The 22,582-nt window shown below is 49.0% G+C and overlaps 1 protein-coding gene across 1 annotated transcript in view; it reads left to right on the top strand.

The window, feature by feature from the left end:
• COTL1 (coactosin like F-actin binding protein 1) overlaps positions 1-21,155 on the top strand; it is a 52,508-nt gene extending 31,353 nt beyond the window's left edge. The window contains exon 4 of the mRNA XM_032156298.2: positions 19,797-21,155. Within this exon, the coding sequence (XP_032012189.1) occupies positions 19,797-19,907 (111 nt within the window). The 3' untranslated portion in view covers positions 19,908-21,155. The remainder of the gene's footprint in view (positions 1-19,796) is intronic.
• Positions 21,156-22,582: the final 1,427 nt, after the last annotated feature.

Raw genomic sequence — 22,582 nt, forward strand, 5'->3', positions numbered from 1 at the left:
AAAGGAAACCTCATACCCACTAAGGCAGTCTGCAGAGTTTCTTTCCTCTCTAGAACTCTTTTTCAGTTTGGGTAGGTGCGCTGGTGACTGAGGGGGATTGGAGGAAATTAATTCCCTGGTGGGAACCTTTCGGTGGGAGTAGTGGTGATAATTCATATGTTTGCAAGCTCAAGTAAGTTGAAGCACAAAGAGGAATTGCTTGGCTCTTGGTAGTGGGAAGTGCAGGGGTTTTGGCTTTAGGTGTGGCTAGATCGAGGGCTCACGCAGTATTTTCATCTCATCTCTCAGTTCTCTTTTTCTCTGGGGTTGGCGTCAGGCAGCCTCTGCACAGCCAAAGAAACGGTCCATGCTATGGTGGTCCCTCTGGGTCAGGATCCCAGAAGAGAGAGGCCTCTTTCCTCAGTGTCAGTCAATCTCTTAAGAGGACCGTGATTGGCCCAGCTTGGGTCACATGCACACCCCGTTGGGCAGGGAGGCGGGGTTTCATGATTGGCAGCTCCAGCGTGATCCCAGTTGTTAAAGAAAGGGATGCTGGTGAATGAAGAAGCGCAGATGTGCACTGCAGTGGGGGAGCTGGAATACTGTCCTGAACTACAGGTGCAGGCTCATGTTTTGACCATTATCATTTGTATTTTCCACCTCTCCACTTAAAAATGTTAATTATCTGAAGCTGCTACAAGACCTTACATTTATGCTGCAGTTGCAAATCTAGCCATTTAGGTTACAAAGGGTCCATTCTGCTGGTATAATGCTATCTTTCCACAGCTGCTAAAACCATGCAGAGACCGGCATGCCTATCAGCTTCCCCTCTGCATCATGGGGATTCAGAGCAGATGTTCTCTAAGGGACGTTCCAGATGGGCCCATTCTGGGTGCCATGTGTTGGGGACCAGGTCACTTCCCTGGCTGCCTTTTTGCGATCATTTCCGTGTGAAGAAGAAGTAGATTGGCTTTAAGATTACTATATTAATAAACCCTTGACTTTGATTATAATAAAGTAATGCACATGTGTTCTTGTGCTTTGTGTGAAACATGGAGAGCGTAACTTAATTGTACGGTCATTGATGTGGAGGAACTTGAATCCAGGGGGGCGATTTTTTTTTTTTTTGGAGGCAATCTTACTCTGTCACCCAGTCTGGAGTACAGTGGCACAGTCTCAGCTCACTGCAGCCTCTGCCTCCCATGCTTAAGCAATTCTGGTGCTTCAGCCTCTCAAGAAGCTGGAGATTACAGGTGTGTGTCACCACGCCCGGCTAATTTAGTGGAGGGATCTGTATGTCGCTAACCACCTGCCTGACCATGGGCAAGTCTCTCCCTCCCTGGGCCTCAGTGTCCTCATTTGTAAAATGAAGAATTGGATGAGTTGACTTGCTGTGTCATATTCTATTTTGGCGTATTCTGGAAATTTTTCTTTTCTTTCGTTTTAATGGAGTAATTTGTTTATGAAGGCATTTTACCTTTAAATGAACCTTATTTTACTTTGCCAAGGGGGAAAGTGTAGTACAGTGGACTTTGGAGCCAGATGGTGTGGGTTCAAATTTCAGCTCCATCACTTACTGTGTGGCCTTGGACACATGGGTTACCCTCTCTGGGCTCAGTCACCTGATGTATAAAATAAGGGTAATATAATGCCTGCCTTGCAGGGTTGTGGTGGAGATTAAATGAGCAAATATAGGGAAAGTGCTTAGAACAATGAATTAATTTCTGGGACCCGGAAGTAGCAGCTGTTATTTCCAGTTTTCCGTTTAGACAACCCCGTGATGCACAGTTCAGGCAAGAAATGTTTCTACTCTGTAGAGTATTTCCTTAGGAGACGCTAGATACAGATGCTGAGCTCCAGGGCACAGGGCGTGAATCTTGTTCACCGATATTGCCAGCCATCAGCCACACAGGAAGAGTCTGGCCTCACCCGCACTTGCCAGAACTGAGCTCAAAAAGTTCATACTTCACCTGTGGCCAGCACACAGGTGCATCAGCATACGGGGAAACTGAGGCCCACAGCAGTGATAGGACCCGCCCTAAACTCACAGTTAATGAGTGACAGAGCTGGGGCTAGAGCCTGGAAGAATTAAGGGTGAAGTTCGACTCTGATCCTCTTTAGTCTGTATTCAGAGCCTGAGAAACTGAGAGGCGTCTGTGGCTGGGGGAAAACAAGACAAATGCCAGCAAGGCCATGGGGCAGCAGGGGCTGCCAGGCAAGCTGGGCGGGGTGATTGCGATGCCCAGACCCGAGTCCGGGGAATGCGCTGAACGCACAGCACGCACGGCTGGCTGGCCACAGCTGTTGTCTGCCACACAGAAGTACCCGGCTGGTGCCCAGGACAGAACCTCGGTCCTATTGTTCTCGTGTCTCTGAGGGATTGTGGGGACAATGCAGTGACCGCTGGTAGTGACCTGCGATGTGCCAGGGCCAAGCTCTCTTGATTTAGAGCCATGCTTGGGCGATGCTGCATCATGCTTGTCTTGCAGGATGGGTTCATTCACTTGATCCTTTTATTTATTCTTTAACATAATATGAATGTTCACGGAGCCAGGAATCCAGAGGGCGTGCAGCTCAGCTTTCAGGAACAGAGGACAACAGAGGCTGCTGCCTCCAAGGAGGAGTGGAGGCGGGAAGGACGGACGTGCCAGGGATGGTGTGAACTAGCAAATTGGAGTCTATTCTGATGGCTTCTGAGCCCCAGGAGTAACCAGGCTTAGTGGCTCACACCTATAATCCCAACACTTTGGGAGACCAAGGCAGGAGGATTGCTTGAGCACAGGAGTTGGAGACCAGCCTGGTCAACATAGTGGGACCTCGCCTCTACTAAAATAAAAAAAAAATTAGCTGGAGCATGGTGTTGCATGCCTGTAGTCCCAGCTACTCAGGAGTCTGAGGTGGAAGGATCGCTTGATCCCAGGAGTTGGAGGCTGCAGTGAGCTGTGCTCCTGTCATTGCATTCCAGCCTGGGTGACAGAGGAAAACCCTGTCTCAAAAATAAGTAAATAAATAAATAAAAATAAACCCCAGGGGCAGGATCGGCTTAATTTCTGGGACCAGATTTACCCACCCCTCCCCTCTGAGGGCCTCTTTTGGGTACCAGTGTGGCAATAATATGAATAACAATAGTTTTATTGTGGCCCTACTCTGTGCCTGACACTCTCTGAAGGACTTTCCATGTATTAAATCATTTGTCCTTCACGAGGCCAGGTCTGCCACTTGCCCTGTTTTATAGATGAGGAGCTTGGGATCCGAGGAAGCTGAGTAACTTGCTCAAAGTCCGGGTGCTTGGACATGGCAAAGCTATGCCTGGAATCCAGGCTGTGGGCTCAGAGCCCCGACACGGCCACTTCACCACACTGCACATTTCCCAAGCCTTCTGGCACCGGGCAAGAGGTTCGAAGGCCGCACGCAAGCAGGGCCGGACACTCCTTTTGTAGACTCGTGTTGCACATGCAATTAGTTTTTAAGTTTCCTGATTCTCAGTCTTCCTTGGTGGAAACTTTAAACTGGAACGTGAACTTTGTTGCTCTGTGCTTACTTTAAAAAAATGCTGCTGTGTGAAATGGAGAAAGTTACGGCATGTAGGGGAGTGAGACTCCAGTTGATATTCTGGCTCCATCAGCTCACAGGTGTAGGACCTTGGGCAGGTATTTATCACTAGAATTTCTGTGTTTTCGCTTAGGAAAAAGAGAATGTAAAATTTCACAGAGCGATTGGAATGATTAAAGAAAAGCAGTGGGTGTGAAAAGGGCTTCTGCATTTTGATGCCTGGTGAACTATTCATCCTTCAAAACCCTGATTTCTTATCCCATTCTCCTACCAGCCTCAATCAGAATTAATTGTGCCTGTATCTGTATCTACTATGGTCTAGATAGTATTATAATTAAGGAATTATAATTAACTTACTAACCAGGACATAATCTCCTAAAAGGCAGAAGCCATGGCTGCTTTGTGAATCGTACTCCTAATGCTGGAAGATTACTGTGTGCTAGCACATAACAAGGGCTAAGAAATGAAGAAATGAGGCCAGGTGCCATGGCTCATGCCTGTAATCCTAGTACTTTTTGAGGCTAGAGCAAGTGGATTGCTTGAGCTCAGGAGCTTGAAACCAGCCTGGGCAACATAGTGAGACTGCGTCTCTATTTTAAAATAATTTTTAAAAATTAAGAAATGGGCTGGACGTAGTGGCTCATGCCTGTAATCCCAACACTTTGGGAGGCCAAGATGGGTGGATCACTTGAGGTCAGAGTCCATGACCAACCTGGCCAACATAGTAAAACCCTGTCTCTAGTAAAAATACGGAAATTACCTGGGTATGGTGGCATGTGCCTGTAATCCCAGCTACCAGCTACTCGGGAGGCTGAGGCACGAGAATCGCTTGAACCCAGGAGCCAGAGGTTGCAGTGAGCCGAGATTGCACTACTGCACTCCAGCCTGGGCAACAGAGCAAGACTCCTTCTCAAAAAAAAAAAAAAAAAATGAAGAAATGAATCTGCTCATGTAGGCTCTTTGTGTATTACCAGGACAGAAGCTTATAAATGCTCAGTAACTGTTCTCTGCATTAAATTAAATTGTGGAAGCTAATTACACTCAGGGGACTTGGGGCTAGGTTGAAATTTCCACATCTCTGCTTCTGTTTCAGTAGAAAGCAGGAGGCTGAGTGCGGTGGCTCATGCCTGTAATCCCAGCATTTTGGGAGGCCGAGGCGGGTGGATCACCCGAGGTCAGGAGTTCGAGACCGGTCAGGAGTTCGAGACCAGCCAGGCCGACATGGTGAAACCTCGTGTCTACTAAAAATACAAAAATTAGGCTGGGCCTAGTGGCACACGCCTGTAATCGCAGCTACTCAGGAGGCTGAGGCAGGAGAATCGCTTGAACCCAGGAGGAAGAGGTTGGAGTGAGCCGAGATTGTGCCACCTGCACTGCAGCCTGGGCGACAGAGCGATACTCCATCTCAACAACAACAACAAAAATTAGAGAAAGCAGGAGTGAGAGCTGACTGGGGCAGCCAGGAGAACCTACACCCCTCCATGGGATGAGATTTACAAGGCTGCGGTTCCCCCTTGGAAAGCATGAGTTACCACTTAGCACTCTGTGGACCATCCATTGACTGTTCGTTGCCTTCAAAGGGTTTCAGCTGTTTATTTCTATGTCGAGTGTTTACGCTTCCTTAAGCCAGTGGTTCATGGAAGGACTCTGTATTTGCATAACCAGAAGGGCCTTTTTGGCCTGATGCATTTCACCTGGGCCTGGGCTCAGGCCGGGGGCGTTTCTTGTTGCTCATGTCATACATATATACATATGTATATATTTGTTTGTTTGTTTGTTTTTAGATGGAATCACACTCTGTCGCCCAGGCTGGAGTGCAGTGGCGACATCTTGGCTCACTGCAACCTCCGCCTCCTGGGTTCAAGCGATTCTCCTGCCTCAGCCTCCCAAGTAGCTGGGACCACAGGTGCCTGCCACCATGCCCAGCCTAATTTTTGTATTTTTAGTAGAGATGGGGTTTCACCATGTTGGCCAGGCTGGTCTCAAACTGACCTCAGGTGATCTGCCCACCTCAGCCTTCCAAAGTGCTGGCATTACAGGCGTGAGCCACTGCGCCCGGCCTCATGTCATATTTTTTTTTGAGACAGAGTCTCACTCTGTCGCCCAGGCTGGAGTGCAGTGGCGCAATCTCGGCTCACTACAAGCTCCGCCTCCTGGGTTCACGCCATTCTCCTGCCTCAGCCTCCAAGTAGCTGGGACTACAGGCGCCCGCCACCGCGCCCGGCTAATTTTTTGTATTTTTTAGTAGAGACGGGGTTTCACCATGGTCTCGATCTCCTGACCTCGTGATCCGCCCGCCTCGGCCTCCCAAAGTGCTGGGATTACAAGCGTGAGCCACCGCGCCCGGCCATATTTTTAAAATACAAATTGCACAATTGAAAAATAAAAGCTCCGATGCAGCCTGTGAATGGTGGGATCAGGTTTCGTATATGGAGGGCCAGGCTTATTCATCCATGAGCTGGGGGCTGTACTGACCCCAATATACAGATGAGGAAACTGAGGCTTAGAGAGGACTAGTTCTTGAGCCCAGGTGAGTGTTCAGGCAGAAGCCAGATGGTGGGGGACTGGAGGCCACTTTAAATGTGGGGCTTTTATAATGGGAGGGCAGTGAGGAGCCCTGGGGGGATCTGAAACTCAAGAGCAATGGGTCTGCTCTGTGGATCTTTCACTAAAGAGGTTAAAAGCCCTTAGGGGAACTGAAGTGGGAGGATTGCTTGAGCCCAGGAGTTCCAGACCAGCCTGGGCAATATAGTGAGACCCTGCCTCTACAAAAAAATATAAAAAAATTAGCCGAGCGTGGTGGTATGTACCTATAGTCCAAGCTACTCGGGAGGCTGAGCCCAGGAGGTCAAGGATGCAGTGAGCTATGATCACACCACTGTGAGGATGCACTGGCACTCCAGTGTGGGCAACAGAGCAAGACCTTATCTCAAAAAAAAAAGTCTTAGAGGAAAAAACAGTCTCCTAGGGGAAAGAAGGAGATCCCTGCACCCTAGGTTTGGGCCTGGCATGTAAATGAAGCCACCTTAATAAGCAAAGAATTCTGCCCAGCGGGCTGTGACCTGGCTGCCCTCCACCAAACTCCAGACCAGTGCCAGCCCTTGGCCAGCCTGCCCTAGCCTGGTACCTGCCCCAGGCACCTGCCGGCAGCTGGCATCCGGACGCTCTGGTGCAGTGATTCCTGACACAGTCGCTAGCACGGTGTACAGTTGCTGTGCCGTGAGGATGCAGCATTCGAACGTGTACTGGTCTTAACCTGAAGAAATGAATCTGGAGAGCTCTTTGTGTGTGAAGTGCATGTTTCCTAGCCTTCATGAAAGGCCGAAGGCTCACTGCACTCTAAATCTTGCCCCATGTACGAGTGTCTTTCCTCCCCGTCTTCTCTTCCCCTTCCCTGGACCCCTGCACGCTTTTGTCCACCTCTTGTTATTCTGTGTTCCCGGACATCTTGCCTTGCGAGAGTCCCTTATGAAACAAGCACACACACTCAGTCTTCGCTCCATGGTGGTTCTATTCCAAGTCGCTGTGGTTTGCCGAAAGGGTTCTGACAAAATACAGGAGCTAAGTGATCAGTCACTACCCCCTACCTCACACAGAGGGGTCTGCCCCTTCCCGTGGAGCCCTTGCCACAGCCTTTAGCAGAGCAGAGATACAGCCTGTGTCCTTTCTCTTGACATTTCATAAATACTTTTTGTTTTTATAATTTTTTTTTTTTAGGTGGCATTTTGCTCTTGTCTCCCAGGCTGGAGTGCAGTGGCACGATCTCAGCTCATGGCAACCTCTGCCTCCTGGTTCAAGTGATTCTCCTGCCTCAGCCTCCCAAGTAGCTGGGACTACAGGTGTATGCCAACATACCCAGCCAATTTGATATTTTTAATAGAGATGCCATGTTGGCCAGACTGGTCGCGAATTCCTGACCTCAGGTGATCCGCCTGCCTGGGCCTCCCGAAGTGCTGGGATTACAGGCATGAGCCACTGTGCCCGGCCTGTTTTTATTATTGTAATGGCCAAATATTATTTTGTAAGTGGATGTAGTACAACGTATGTAAGTCTGTGATACCCATTTTGTGTGTGTGCCCACCTCTGTATGGTGGTGTGTGTGCATGCCTGTGTGTGGGAGTGGATGTGTGTGTGCCTGTGTGTATATATGTGTATGTGTGTGCACTGCTGTGTATGAGTATGGATGGGTGTGCATGCATGTGTATATGTGTGTATGCATGCTTGGATGTGCATGTGTGTGCATACCTGTGTGTGCACCTGTGTGTGCATGCATGTATCTGTGTGTATGTATGCATGCGTCTGTGTGCATGTGTCTGTGTATGCATGCCTGCATGTGCATGTGTGTGTGCATACCTGTGTTTCTATGCACCTATGTGTGTATACATTTGTGTGGACACATCCCTGTGTGTCTGTGTGTGTATGTCTGTGCATGCCTGTATGTACATACGCATGTATGTGTGTGAGAGGGTGTGTGCATGCCTGTGTGTGTGTGTGCACCTGTGTGGGTACATTCCTGTGTGTGTGTGCATGCACCTGTGTGGGTGCATGCCTGTGTGTGTGTATGCCTGCGTGTGTGTGTGTTGGTGTGTGCATATCTGTGTGTGTGTGCGTGCATGCCTGTGTGCGTCTGTTCCTCCACCCGGTGAGTTCCCTGGCGTGGAGTGAATCCTGTGATCTGCTGGCTACTTCACTTCCCTTGTCCTCAATTTTCTCATCTGAAAAATGTGTATGATAATATCTCACTCATGGAATTGTGAAAATTCAATAAGATACCATGTATAATAAGTGCCTGGTGTATATGAAGTGTTACGTAGATAGTATTTGTTTATTTATCCAACTTTTGCTAAAAATGGAAACAGCCTGGTATTTACTGGTAATGAACATCTTTGAGTATGTACGTTGTTATTTTTTAAAAATTCTGTTATTTCTTTGGGAAAAATTCCCAAATGTGGATGTGGCTGAGGAATAAGAAATGCTGGGCACAGTTTTGATGGGGCAGAAGTTGAAGATCCGAACCTGGATTTAATCTCTGGCTTGTCAACTGATCAATAAGCCTGGGCTATTTGGAGCTCCGGGTTAAGGGGGATTCTGAGGTTAAGCCTGGACTCGGTGGGGAAAGTGCCATGATTAATTTGCGATGTCTGCTGTGGACACTGGAGAGAGGAGAGTACATTTCCCGCATGCTTTACATGCCTGGTCTAGATGAAGCTGTAGTTAGAAATTAGGCAAGGTGCGTTTGGGGCTTCTGTAAATCTCTGTGGTCAGGAAATCCCAGCCTTAGACTCCAGGCAGTTGCCCAAATGCTGAAGAGGCCGGGGGCCCTGTTGGGGTCACAGATCCAGGCATAGGAACAGCCGCCCCTGTTTGGTTTTGGCCAAAACACTCACAGTGTGCTTCTAGGACGTCACAGTGTGCTTCTAGGACGCCATGCCTTCCATCTTCATTAGATGGTTACCGTGTGTCCACCTGAAATACAGCCGTGTGCCTCTGTCTTGGCTTTTGTTCTCTCCCAGTATAGCAGGGTCACGTCACTCCTGAGCTACGAGGGTGCCTTTGTTCCTGAATCTGTCAAACCCTAGCCTGTGCCATTTTGATCTGTTAGTTTTTCCCTTTATCTATAATGACTCATGCCTATTATAAGAACCTGTTCCGGCCGGGCTTGGTGGCTCACGCCTGTAATCCCAGCACTTTGGGAGACTGAGGCAGGCGGATCACCTGAGGTCAGGAGGTCAAGACCAGCCTGGCCAACATGGTGAAACCCTGTCTCTACTAAAAATACAAAAATTAGCTGGGTGTGGTGGCACATGCCCGTAGTCCCAGCTACTTGGGGAGACTGTGGCAGGGCAATCGCTTGAACCTAGGAGGTGGAGGTTGCAGTGAGCCAAGATGGTACCACTGTACTCTAGACTGGGCAATGGAGCAAGACTCTGTCTCAAAAAACCAAAACCAAAACCAGAACAAACAAACAAAAAAGAACCCATTCCTTTTGAGTAAATTATACCTTGCTGGTGGAATTTTTAAAACCTCGGTCTTTCAAGCACTTTGAATAGTTGTGGGAGGGAGGTGTAGGGGCCTCGGTGGGGTTGGCAGCGGGTGCCCAGTGGGTTTCATAGCTGTGCATTTTCATTTGGCTCCTGTTCCTTGGAGATTGCCTTGTCTCCTAGCAAGATGCAGGGTGCTGGGGACTGTGGCTGCTTTTCTTTAGCAGTTCACGGTCTTTGGTTTATTCATTGTCACCCACTTGTGGAAAAGACACATTCATGTGTCCAGCACACGTCTTATCTATCCCCGGCCCCATCTTATGCCTGCGGGAGGGGAGATTCTAGTCCCTACACCTTGTTACGGGGATTTGGGATGGGCCTGAAGCCAGTATGCATCCTTCGTTGTGAGAGCCATGCTGTGATCCCAAAGCTGACTTTTCCATGCCAGGTTTCCCCATTGCCCTAGGATCTGGTGTCCCTGGTGGAACTTCATCCTGTGTCTATGCGCCCTGGAGGCTTAGGTGTAGGATCCCTGGATGACTGGTGGGGAAAGGCTGGGGGACCCTGTTGTCCAGTCTTCTTCTTTCACAGAGGTGGAAACCAGGGCCCAGAGCCATTAAATATTGCCTTCTAGGCATTTTAGAGCCCGCTGCTTCTATTTTTCTATTCTCAGTCTGTCAGAGAGACCAGTAAGTACCAGAATTTTGACTTCCCAGAGCCTAGGAGAGTGTGTGGCATATGACAGGTGTTTACTAATGTGTGTTCGTGGGAAGAACAAATTGTGTCACTTTCATTGTCTTTCAATACATTGAAGATCAGTTCCTCTCCTGGGCCCCACTTCATAGAAATATGCATTCCTGACTTCACAAATGGAACTGCCCAAGAATCCCCGCTCATGTTTTCTCCCCAGAGCTTCCCCTGCACCCACACTCTCCGCATTGGTTAGGAATATCCTCAAAGCCCAAACGCTCCTGAGTAGCAGACCCTACACTTGTACCCTGACAGGCCGCCTTTTTCCCAAAGCTAACCCTGGGCCTGGCTTTGGGGTTTGCAGCCAGATTTGTTGTCTTCTCTCTGCCAGTTTCACTGACTTGGTTATTCCAAGGAATTGCTGGGACTTCCCTTCGTTAAAAAATAAACGTTAGGAATGAGAAGAGGAACCAGCTACTGCTTGTGTCTTCACTCTGAGTGGCTGAGGGAACTTCATTAAATCTCAAATTCCCCTAACGATCCTGAGAATGAAGGTGAACCCACAGTCCTGTAAAACATTCTCTCTGACTGTTGAGCACTCCACTTTCTACCAGGTATTCTCATCAAGTGTGTAAGCCTCTTTTATGGTCATACGACCCTCACAGCAGGCCTGGGATGTGAAGCTGCTATTGTCCCCATTTGCAGACGAGGAGACTCAGGCTCAGGGAGGTTGAGTCCCCAGGGAGGCTCAGGCCACTGGAGATGCCTGTGGACAACGGTGCCTGTTTGTATTTGGCCCGGACCTACTCCCAGCATGCTGGGGTTTAAACCCGGGCAGTTGGGAGCCATTAAAAAACAAAAAGGGGTGGGGTGTGGTGGCTCATGCCTGTGATCCCAGCACTTTGGGAGGGCGAGGTGGGGAGATCACTTGAGGCCAGGAGTTCGAGACCAGTCTGGCCAAGATGATGAAACCCTGTCTCTAATAAAAATACAAAAATGAGCCGGCCGTGGTGTTACGTACCTGTAATCCCAGCTACTTCAGAGGCTGAGGCAGGAGAATTGCTTGAACCCAGAAGTGGAGGTTGTGGTGAGCTGAGATCGCACCACTGCACTCCAGTCTGGGCGACAGAGTGAGACTCTGTCTCAAAAAATGAAAATAAATAAAAATAAAAATGAAAAGGATGGGCTGGGCGTGGTGACTCATGCCTGTAATCCCAGCACTTTGGGAGACAGAGGTGAGTGGATCACCTAAGATCAGGAGTTCAAGACCAGCCTAGCCAACATGGTGAAACCCTGTCTGTACTAAAAATACAAAAATTAGCCAGGTGTGATGGTGGGCGCATGTAATTCCAGCTACTCGAGTGGCTGAGGCAGGAGAATCGCTTGAACTCAGGAGGTGGAGATTGCAGTGGGCTGAGATTGTGCCACTGCACTCCAGCTTAGGTGACAAGAACAAAAACTTCATCTCAAAAGATAGATAAATAAATAAATAAATGAGAAAAGGATGATTTAAAACCAAGATAGGAGAACATGCACTTTAAAATCCAGCCTTGCAAATAGACGGCGAGACTCTCTACAGAGTCCCTGTACCTAACCCGCACCCTCTGCTATATTACCCTCCTCAGAAAGGTGGAGACAAGTTTCGTTGTATGTTTGTTTTGCATCTTTGAGGCATGAATCTATAAGCACTTGAGAAGGGTCACAGGGACAAAACTTGTCTTCATTTATGACCAGCCTGGCCAACATGGTGAAACCCCGTCTCTACTAAAAATACAAAAATTAGCCAGGCGTGGTGGTGGTTGCCTGTAATCCCAGCTACTCAGGAGGTAGAGGCAGGAGAATCACTTGAACCCGGGAGGCAGAGGTTGCAGTGAGCCGATCGCACCATTGCACTCCAGCCTGGGCAGCAGAGTGAGAGTCCGTCTCAAAAAAACAAAAACAAAAACAAAAAAACTTGTCTTCTCTTGCTGGTTGCATAATTCTAAACCATTCAAGCAGCTTCAGCTGCTAGGAGTGAGACTTAGTTGGATGAGGCCCTTGGAAAAAAATCCTGCTTTGGCAAGAAAAGAGAAGTCCCCCGTCTGGCAGCTATGAGAGAGCGACACCGAGTTCCTAGACAAAACAAAGAGCTTTCTTCAGCCACAGGTGACAGTGCCCCCAGACTGACACCCGTTGCTGTGCAGTCTCTGGCAGGTTGTGGCAGCTGCCTCGAGGGCTTGGCAGTCTAGAGCAGCCCCTGGAGGCGGGATGTGGGGAGAAAGCGGGGCTGGCACCAGCAACGCATCCCCAGGGCCCTGCCGGGAAGTTGCTGTGTCCCCTGGGATGAATTGTGTCCCCTCTCTGAGTTGCTCCTGGTCCTCTACGTAACGAAGAGGTGAATGGCAGGTCTCAAGGGTGGAGTGCAGTGGTGCGATCATGGCTCACGGCAGCCTCGACCTCACAGGCTCGAGTGATCTTCCTGCCTCAGCCTCCCAAGTAGCTGGGACAACAGGCGCACACCACCACTGTTGGCTATTTATTACTATTATTATTACTATTATTATTATTATTATTATTATTATTGTTATTATTTATAGAGACAGGGTCCCACTATGTTCCCCAGGCTGGTCTTGAACTCCGGGGCTCAAGCGATCCTCCCTCCTCGCCCTCCCAAAGTGCTTGGGATTACCGGCATGAGCCACTGCGCCCCACCTCCCTTCACTATTTTGTTTAACTGAAACACAATTTACATAGAGTAAAACGCACAGATCTTAGGAATACTACTCGATGAGTGTGTGTGTGTGCGTGTGTGCGTGTGTGTATATGTATATATATATATATTTTTTTTTGAGACAGAGTTTCGCTCTTGTCGCCCAGGCTGGAGTGCTATGGTGCGATCTCAGCTCACTGCAACTTCCGCCTCCCCGGTTCAAGTGATTCTCCCGCCTCTCACACCCAGCTAATTTTTTGTATTTTTAGTAGGGATGAGGTTTCACCATGTTGGCCAGGCTGGTCTTGAACTGCTGACCTCAGGTGATCCACTCACCTCGGCCTCCCAAAGTGCTGGGCATGAGCCACTGCATCTGGCTCAAGTTTTGTATGTTTTGAACGTTCATGGTGCATACCTTTGAAGCCACCACCCGGATCTGGACATGGCGCAGCTGTCTACCCCCCTCAGATGGGCCCTAATGCTCTGCAATTCATTATTCTCTTTGCCTGATCACATTATTCTTTCAGACTCTTTCATATTCTGTCTAGACCTGCGCTGTTGCCGGCCACACGTGGCCACTGAGCGCCTGAAAGCACACCCAGCCATATCACCGCGTGCCGTATACCTGGTGGGCACACAGCGTTTCTAAGGCTGGGTTCCAAAGAAATGAATGTAAAGGACCTTGTCAGTAACTTTTAGCATCGATTACATTGTGGAAATGACAATATTTTGCATATATTGGATTAGATAAAATACTATTAAAATAAATGGCACTGGTTTCTTTTTTACATTTTTCACTGTGGCTAGTAGCAAATTGAAAATTCCCGGCCAGGCATAGTGGCTCACGCCTGTAATTCTAGCACTTTGGGAGGCCGAGGTCAGTGGATCACGTCAGCTCAGGAGTTCGAGACCAGCCTGGGGAACATGGTAAAACCCCATTATCTACCAAAAAAAAAAAAAAATTAGTTGGGCATGGTGGTGTGTACCTGTAGTCCCAGCTACTTCGGGGGCTGAGGTGGTAGGACTGCTAGAGCACCGGAGGTGGAGGTTGCAGTGAGCTGAGATTGCACCAATGCACTCCAGCCTGGCAGCTTGGGTGACAGAGTGAGACCTGTCAAAAAAAAAAAAAAAAAAAAAAAGGAAAGAAAGAAAATTCAAAATTCTGACCTTTGGGAGGCCAAGATGGGTGGATCGCTCGAGCCCAGGAGTTGGAGACCAGCCTGGGCAACATGACGAAACCACGTCTCTACAGAAAAATACAAAAATCAGCTGAACGTGGTGGCTTGTGCCTGTAGTTCTAGCTACTAGGAAGACAGAGGTGGGAGGATCGCTTCGCTTGAACCTAGCAGGTTGAGCCTGCAGTGAGCCGAGATTGCACCACTGCACGCCAGCTTGGGTGACAGAGTGAGACTGTGTTTCAAAAAAAGAAAATTTAAAATTCTGTATATGTCCGCATTGCTCTAGGCCCTGGAAGTCTCCTTCTGATGAAGGACTTGCCTCCTGAGTCTTGCCACCTGCCCCTGCCCCTGTGGGTGTTGGTGGCATGTGGGTGCTGGCAAGTGCTGTGTCTTGAGGCGGTGTGTGTGGTGTAGGGGTGGCCACGCTTTGCATACATATGTTCCCTGTGGTTTCCAGCCTCAGGTGCAAGGCAGACTTCAGCTGCTCCACGCAGGCTCCCTCCAGTCTCAGGCATTGCTCCCAAGTCAGAGTCCATCTGCCCAGAGCCGTGTTTGCTCAGCTTCTGCCTCATTTTGAAGACATGCAATGAAGCCCACTCCCCAGTGGTGCTTGCAACTCCCTCATCTCGCGGGAGCCGCTGGAAGGCATGGAGGTGGAGAGGTGTGGAGGTCGTTTTCAGTTGGTTTTTAGGCTGAGGCTCACGTCAGACATTTTGGGGACATTCTGTGCAGTCCACGCCCTGAATGGAAGGTGCTGGCTCACCTTTGTAAGCCTCTGGGGGCTTGGGAGCACCCCGTGTAGGATGGAGGCCTGCTAGTAGCCGCTCCATGCGGCCTGACCTCCTGGGCCCCTGCAGAGTTGGTGCTGGCCCTATAGAAGGTGGGAGCAGCTCGGTGTCCACTCAGGAGCAGGCTGGGGTCCAGCTCTGGCTCCAAGGGAACTGACCACTGTTGGTCACAGGCCCGTCTCACCCATGTGTCCACGTGATGTCCAGGCAATGGGCCCGTGCATGACCAGTCTGCCGGTGAGGTGACAGCAGGGAGCCGGTCCCAGGGGGATGACTGGATTGAGATGCAGACACTTTATTTGGAAGGTGCTAGGAGTGACTGCCAGGCTCAAAGAACGGGGCAGGGGTGGACAAGACACAGGAGCAGCACGAGGAGGAGACACAAAGAGGGGAGGGAAGCTGATGGGCAGGGGGGAGAGATGAGCGGACCCAGGTGCGAGGGTGGAGAGCAGTGGGCTGGGGGATGACTGCCGCTTAACCAGCCTCATGGTGTCACTTGCCGAGCCTCAGTTTCCTCTTCTGAATTGAGGGGCAAGAGATGACCTCTAAGGACCACCAGCCCTGCTGTCTATGAGGCCATGGTGATTCTAAGGCCCAGAGGGAGCCCGGACCTCCAGTGTCCTCCATCCATCCCTTCTCTCTGCTCGGCTTTGCACCAGCATGGGCTGCGTCGAGTCCCAGGCTGTACACCTTGGCAGTCACGCGGCGGGGGCTCTTGTGTGAGGAGGGGAGCAGAGCCAAATGCACCAGCTGTCAGCCAGACTGAAGGTGAAGGGAGCCAACAGGCTCATGTCTGAATACAAGGTCTTCAGCTCACCCCTGGAGGCAGTATGTCAGGATTCTTCCGAACAGAGAATCTGGAGTCTATTCTAAAGGGGCCTAGAGCATGGCCATTGTCACTGTAGCTTCAGAAATGTTTAAAGTTTTGTCTTTCTTGGTAATTGGAAGAGGCAAAAAAAGGAAAAAAAAAAGCAGTAAGGAATGAGGGAAGATTCAATTTTGCACATTCTAACTCTCTGTATTCCCCTGAGGATAAATTGGAAATGAAATATGAATACAGGACTTTTAGGTGTGAGCCAGTTCAATGTGTTAAGACACTTGCTTTCTAACCCTTTGCTTTTTGGCAGTAATCGGATTGCTGGACGACTTGTCTTTTAAGACCTCTCCAAGTACTGACAATAAAAACAGCCCTTCTACAGGGAAAATAACCTTCCATTCTACTTTCTACTGAGCAGAGAGGAAAGAACATCAGCTGAGCCAGGAGGGTTATCAAGTTGCAGGATGACCCTGTTTATCTTGTGAGATTCAGTTTGCTTTAAATGTTTTCAGAGATCATATGGTTGCTTTTGTATATGCTTTTGTTTGTATAACTTGGAATCATTTTTCTGCTAATCTTTTGATTTTAAATATGTCTCTGGTATGTAGTACAAGGTTTGAGGGGTTTTTTTGTAGTTTGAAACATAGCATTTTTAAAGGTAATTTTGTTCATTTACATTTATTGTTATGTTTTACTAGATCTGCTGTCTGTTTTGCTTCTTTTTGTTTCATTCTAATTTGATTTCCTAAGTACTTGTGGTTTTAGGTTGGCCTGTGCCTAGCTCCATGTATCTTTCATTTGAGATTTCTTAGACCTTATCAAACTTATTTTTCTTTTTTTGAGATGGAGTCTCACTCTGTTGCCAGGCTGGAGTGCAGTAGCACCATCTCGGCTCACTGCCATCTCTGCCTCCCAGTAGCTACTGGTTCCCGAATAGCTGGGATTACAGGCGTGTGCCACTACACCCAGCTAATTTTTGTATTTTTAGTAGAGACAGGTTTTCACCATGTTGGCCAGGCTGGTCTCGATGTCCTGACCTCATGATCTGCTCACCTCAGCCTCCCAAAGTGCTGGGATTACAGGCGTGAACCACCATCCATGGCTGTCAAACTTATTATTCTTAATCTAAATCTTCTAATAGCTAACCTACTTGAACTTCAAGTGTTCTTATTTCTGTAATTGCCATATATAGCTATCACAAAGCAGAGGAACTTTGGACTTTCTTCTATAAGCATCTTGAGCTGTCGGCTTCCTCCTTCTGAAAGCTCTCTACCCCTCCCTCAATCCGTGGGGCTCAGGGTTGAGAAATACATTAATTCTCAATTCTCCTTTCTGGCTCTTACATCCAACTTGTGTTCTTTCATTGCACTGATCACATACACTTAGTAACACACTATAGTGGGGTGGGAACAGAAAGGATCTAAAGGTTGTTTTGTCATTCTGGGCAAATCTCTTCAAGCCCAGCCCATGAGTCTTATCTTCAAAAAGTAAAATAAAATAAAGCTAATATACTGAGAGGGGTGAATGAGAACATGAGTGAGGCTGTTCCTGGCACACATCAGCTGCTTGATAAAAATTAACCTCCCGTTCTCCACTTTGTTAGTGTTGTCATTGGCTTTGCGCGCCAAATGCATTGTCTTTTTATTGTAAAGCTTGACCTTGAGGATGCTCCTGGGCTCATCATTCTTGGCGATATGGCGACTCTTTTGTTTTTTATTTTTTAATTGTGGTGGAATTCATGTAACATAAAATGAACCTTTTTATGTTTATGTTTATTTATTTATTTTGAGATGGATCTCACCCTGTCGCCCGGGATGGAGTGCAGTGGTGCGATCTTGGCTCACTGCAAGCTCCGCCTCCTGGGCTCAAGCGATTCTTCTGCCTCAGCCTCCCGAGTAGCTGGGATTACAGGCCTGCGCCACCACGCCCGGCTAATTTTTGTATTTTTAGTAGAGATGGGGTTTCGCCATGTTGGCCAGGCTGGTCTCAAACTCCTGACCTCAGGTGATCTGCCTGCCTCGGGCTGCAAAGTGCTTGGGATGACAGGCGTGAGCCACTGTGCCTGGCCTGAACCATTTTAAAGTGTACAATTCACTGGGTTTCAGAACATTCACCGTGTTGTACAAGCCCTACCTCTGTCTGGTTCCCAAACTTTTTCATTACCCCAAAAGGAGGTGGTGGCTCTTTCAAGATGCCAGCTTTGGCGTCAACTGGACTTTCTGGTTGTCTGACTTTGGACAAGCATTGTAATCTCCAGCCTATGTTTTCTCACCTTTAAAATGGAAATAATGTTGATCAGCGTACGGGCCTTTTTAAAAAGAACTTGATTGAGGTATAATGTATGTACCACAAAATCAAGTCATCCTAAGTGTACTTGTTCAGTACTTTTTCGTGAATTAGCAGACTTGTGCACCTATCACCACAATCCCAATTTTAGAACGTCTCTGTCATTTCCTGTTCCCATCTCCAGCTCCACGTAACCACGAGTCTGCTTTCTGTCTGTATGGGTTTGCCTTTTTTAGACATTTATACCAATGGCAGCTGACAATACATGGTCTTCATGCCTGGCTTCTTTCGCTCAGCATCCTGTTTTCCAGGTTCATCCATGTAGTTGTGCGTGCGAGCACTTCGTTCCTCTCTGTGGCTGAGGAATATTCCATTGTGTGGAAGGACCGTGTTTCGATAATCCACTCCTCTGTTGATGGACATAGGGGTTGCTTCCACCTTCCATGATTCATGTTTCCTACTGTGTGTCATTCTCAGTACTGTGGCACTGTGCTGGTACACATAAGTGCTTAATAATTGTGGTTGGCCGGGCATGGTGGCTCACGCCTGTAATGCCAACACCTTGGGAGGCCAAGCTGGGCGGATCACTTAAGGCCAGGAGTTTGAGACCAGCCTGGCCAACATGGCGAAACCCTGCTTCTACTAAAAATACAAAAATTAGCCGGGTATGGTGGCGGGCGCCTGTAGTTCCAGCTACATGGGAGGCTGAGACATGAGAATGGCTTGAACCCTCGGGGCAGAGGTTGCAGTGAGCCGAGATTGCGCCACTGCACTCCAGCCTGGGCAACAGGCTTCTCTCTCAGGAAGAAAAGAATATGATGGTCATTGTTTATGTTATTTCCTTATGGGCTTTTTTTAAAAAATGTGGATGATTTTCTTACCTTTAGACTTGTTATTTGTAGTTTTGATAGCTTTTTTTGTCAAGCTGTCCATCATCATCCTGAAATTTTGTTTGTTAAAGTCTTATGATCCACATATGGCAGTAACGGAGTATCATCATGGCTTAGGGCTGTCTGATAAGCCAGGTCACCTGCTTCCCTCATTCATGCCACAAGCGTTTACTGAGTGCACCATGGGTGCCTGCGGGTTCTATGGGTGAAACCTGTGTATTCCAAGAGGAAAGAGTGACTGCATCCATTTTGCTCAGCCCTGTAGCCCCACAGCTTGGCATGCTGTTTGTTGAATGAAGGCAGGGCCTCTACCCTCGTGTAACTCAGTGCGGGTGGAGAGCCCACGGCAGACCCAGGACTGGAGGCTTCTGCATCATTAGGAACATTGGTGGCTGAAGCTTGCTTGTCCCAGCTGGTGAGAGCCAATTACGCCTGTCTCCTTCCACCTCCACGTATGGTGACATCACTTTGATAGCCTGACATCAGCCACTGTGGGACTATTTACATCATGGAAATGGGCAAAAGACTAATCTGAGCTTTTGTCTTTTTCTTTTTTTTTGGAGTGCCTGGTGTTAAACATTTACCAGCACACCCGTGTGCCTTTCCAACCTCGTAACCTATTATTCTCCTGACAAGATAGTTTTTTACAGATGAGGAAGTTGAGGCACAGAGAACTGAAGGGACTTGGCCAAGGTAACACAGCCAAAATTCAAGCCCTGGCTTCCTTCGGTCATCCCCACGGACATGGGAAGATGCAGCATCAGGTCGGCCCCACTCCCTCCTCCCCAGTCAGGTTTTTTTCTGCCAGATGAGTCTGCTGCCGAATTTCCATTTCCATCTCTCGGCAGGGTTTTCAGTGCTTTGCTTCTCAGTGTGTTCCCTGAGCCACCCTCACATCCTGTCCATTCCTTCTTAATAGGAACGCTGTTTTCCTTTGTTCTTGCAGAATTTCGCTAAGGAGTTTGTGATCAGTGATCGGAAGGAGCTGGAGGAAGATTTCATCAAGAGCGAGCTGAAGAAGGCGGGGGGAGCCAATTACGACGCCCAGACGGAGTAACCCCAGCCCACCCCACACCGCCCCTGCCAAAGTCATCTGCCTGCTCCCCGGGGGAGAGGACCGCCGGCCTCAGCTACTAGCCCACCAGCCCACCAGGGAGAAAAGAAGCCATGAGAGGCAGCGCCCGCCACCCTGTGTCCGCAGCCCCAACCTTCCTGCTTCCCTTAGAACCCTGCTGTGCCCTATCTCATGACGCTCACGGAACCGCTTTCTTTGATCTTCTTTTTCTTTTCTCTCCCTCTTTTTTGTTCTAAAGAAAAATCATTTTGATGCAAGGTCCTGCCTGCCATCAGATCCGAGGTGCCTCCTGCAGTGACCCCTTTTCCTGGCATTTCTCTTCCACGCGACGAGGTCTGCCTAGTCAGATTTGCATGACCTCACGTTGCTTTCCAGAGCCCGGGCCTGTTTTGCCATCTCAGTTTTCTTGGGCCCTGCTTCCTGTGTACCGCTGAGGGGCAGCTGGGCCAGGAGCTGCGCCCGGTGCCTGCAGCCTTCATAAGCACACACGTCCATTCCCTACTCAGGCCCAGACCTCTTGGTATCTGCCCCGGGCTCCCTCATCCCACCTCCATCCAGAGTTGCCTAAGATGCATTTCCGGCAGAGGCAGGATTGCTCGGTGGTGAGAAGGTTAGGTCTGGCTCAAACTGAATAAGACGAGATAACATTTGCCTTAAAACTTGCCTGGCAGTGGCTTTGCTGCACGGTCTGAAACCACCTGTTCCTGCCCTCTTGACCGAAATTTCCTTGTGACACAGAGAAGGGCAAAGGTCTGAGCCCAGAGTTGACGGAGGGAGTATTTCAGGGTTCACTTCAGGGGCTCCCAAAGCGACGAGATCATTAGGGAGAGAGGCCCAGGGTGGGGACTGGGAATTTAAGGAGAGCTGGGAACGGATCCCTTAGGTTCAGGAAGCTTCTGTGCAAGCTGCGAGGATGGCTCGGGCCAAAGGGTTGCTCCGCCCGCTGCGCTAGCTGTGAGCTGAGCAAAGCCCTGGGCTCACAGCACCCCAAAAGCCTGCGGCTTCAATCCTATGCCTGCACCACACATTCAAATGGATCCTTTTGTTTTGTTTTTAAAGAAAGATGAGGTTGGCTTGGTTCTTCATGAGCACATTTGATATAGCTCTTTTTCTTTTTTTCCTTTGCTCATTTCGTTTTGGGGAAGAAATCTGTACTGTGTTGGGATTGTAAAGAACATCTCTGCACTCAGACAGTTTACAGAAATAAATGTTTTTTTGTTTTTCAGAAAACAGTTTGGTTTCTGATTTGTCCTACAAAGTTCTTTTGTTTTTTTGCTGTAAAAACAAAGGCAGTCATCATCACCTTCAGATTTAACAGGTGTTTGCGGAGCTGCTGGGGCCGGGCACATTCACGTTCAATAGCTTATTTAATTCTTAGCAACCATAAGAAATAGGTGCTGCTTTTGTCCCCATTTCCTGAAAACTGAGGCTCAGAGGGACTCATTCACCCGAGGTCACCCAGATAGAAAGTGGCAGAGCTGGGATTTTTTTTTTTTTTTCTGGTGACAGAGTCTCACTCTGTGGCCCAGGCTGGAGTGCAGTGGGGAGATCTCAGCTCACTGCAACTTCCATCTCCCAGATTCAAGAGATTCTCCTGCTTGAGCCTCCATAGTAGCTGGGATTACAGGTACCTGTCACCATGCCTGGCTAATTACTGTATTTTTAGTAGAGATGGAGTTTCGCCATGTTGGCCAGGCTGGTCTCGAACTCTTGACCTCATGTGATCTGCCCGTCTTGGCCTCCCAAAGTGTTGGGATTACAGGCATGAGCCACCACACCCGGCCAGAGCTGGGATTTGAAATAAGTCTCTGGAAGCCCCTGGTGCCGTGGCTTGTGAGGGGAGCAGGGAAGCCACACATTTGGGATAGCGATGGGACCACAGGTAGTGATTCTTTTTGAGTGGCCAGAACTCCCGTCTGCCTTTTTAGGAAAAGCCAAGAGAAAGCATCTTCCTCGTTGGCCGTGACATCCTTTCCGAGGTTATCCTACAGCTGAGAAACTGGACTTCCAGCACACCAGACCCTATGGGAGCCCAGAATCAGGGCAGAGGAGTTTCAGACACAGACAGCGGGGCTTGGAGGAGCTCAGTGTGGGGCAGGGAGGGTGCAGAGAGAGGGCAGAAGCCGAAATCAGGGCAGGAAGGAATCCTACAAGGTACAGGCAAGGCCCTGATCATGCTGCCCAGGGTGGCAGGGGGCCATAGGTCACCACCACCCCCAGCTCCAGCCACGTCTGGGTTCTAAATTCTGCTCATGTGTTCACAGCTGTGTGGCTTTAGGCAATTTAATTAACCTCTCAGCCTCGGTTTGCTCATCTGCAAAATAGACAACATTGCCTACGTGTAGAAAGGCTTAAGGAGCAGCGAGGATTGTGCAGGCAAAGGGTGCTTGTCAGGGTGCAGCGTTCTTATCTCACGCCTGCCACTGGTCTTGTTAGCTCTATCGGCTTCCGTCTTTTCCTATACCTAGAGCTGAGGGAGCACAACTAGGTCCGTTCCCAGTGCACGGGTTTTAGCTCGGTTCAGAACATGTGCTTAGTAGGTGCATGACTTCATGTCACTCATGCACTCCGTCCCGCAAGCCTTCCATCCTCTCCTGGAATCTCCTGGTCGGCCAAGCCCTCCTCCAGGCTCACTGCCCACCCCGCTCACTGCCCAC

This window comes from Hylobates moloch, unplaced genomic scaffold, assembly GCF_009828535.3.
Source record: "Hylobates moloch isolate HMO894 unplaced genomic scaffold, HMol_V3 SCAFFOLD_6, whole genome shotgun sequence".
Classification (NCBI taxonomy): Eukaryota; Metazoa; Chordata; class Mammalia; order Primates; family Hylobatidae; genus Hylobates; species Hylobates moloch.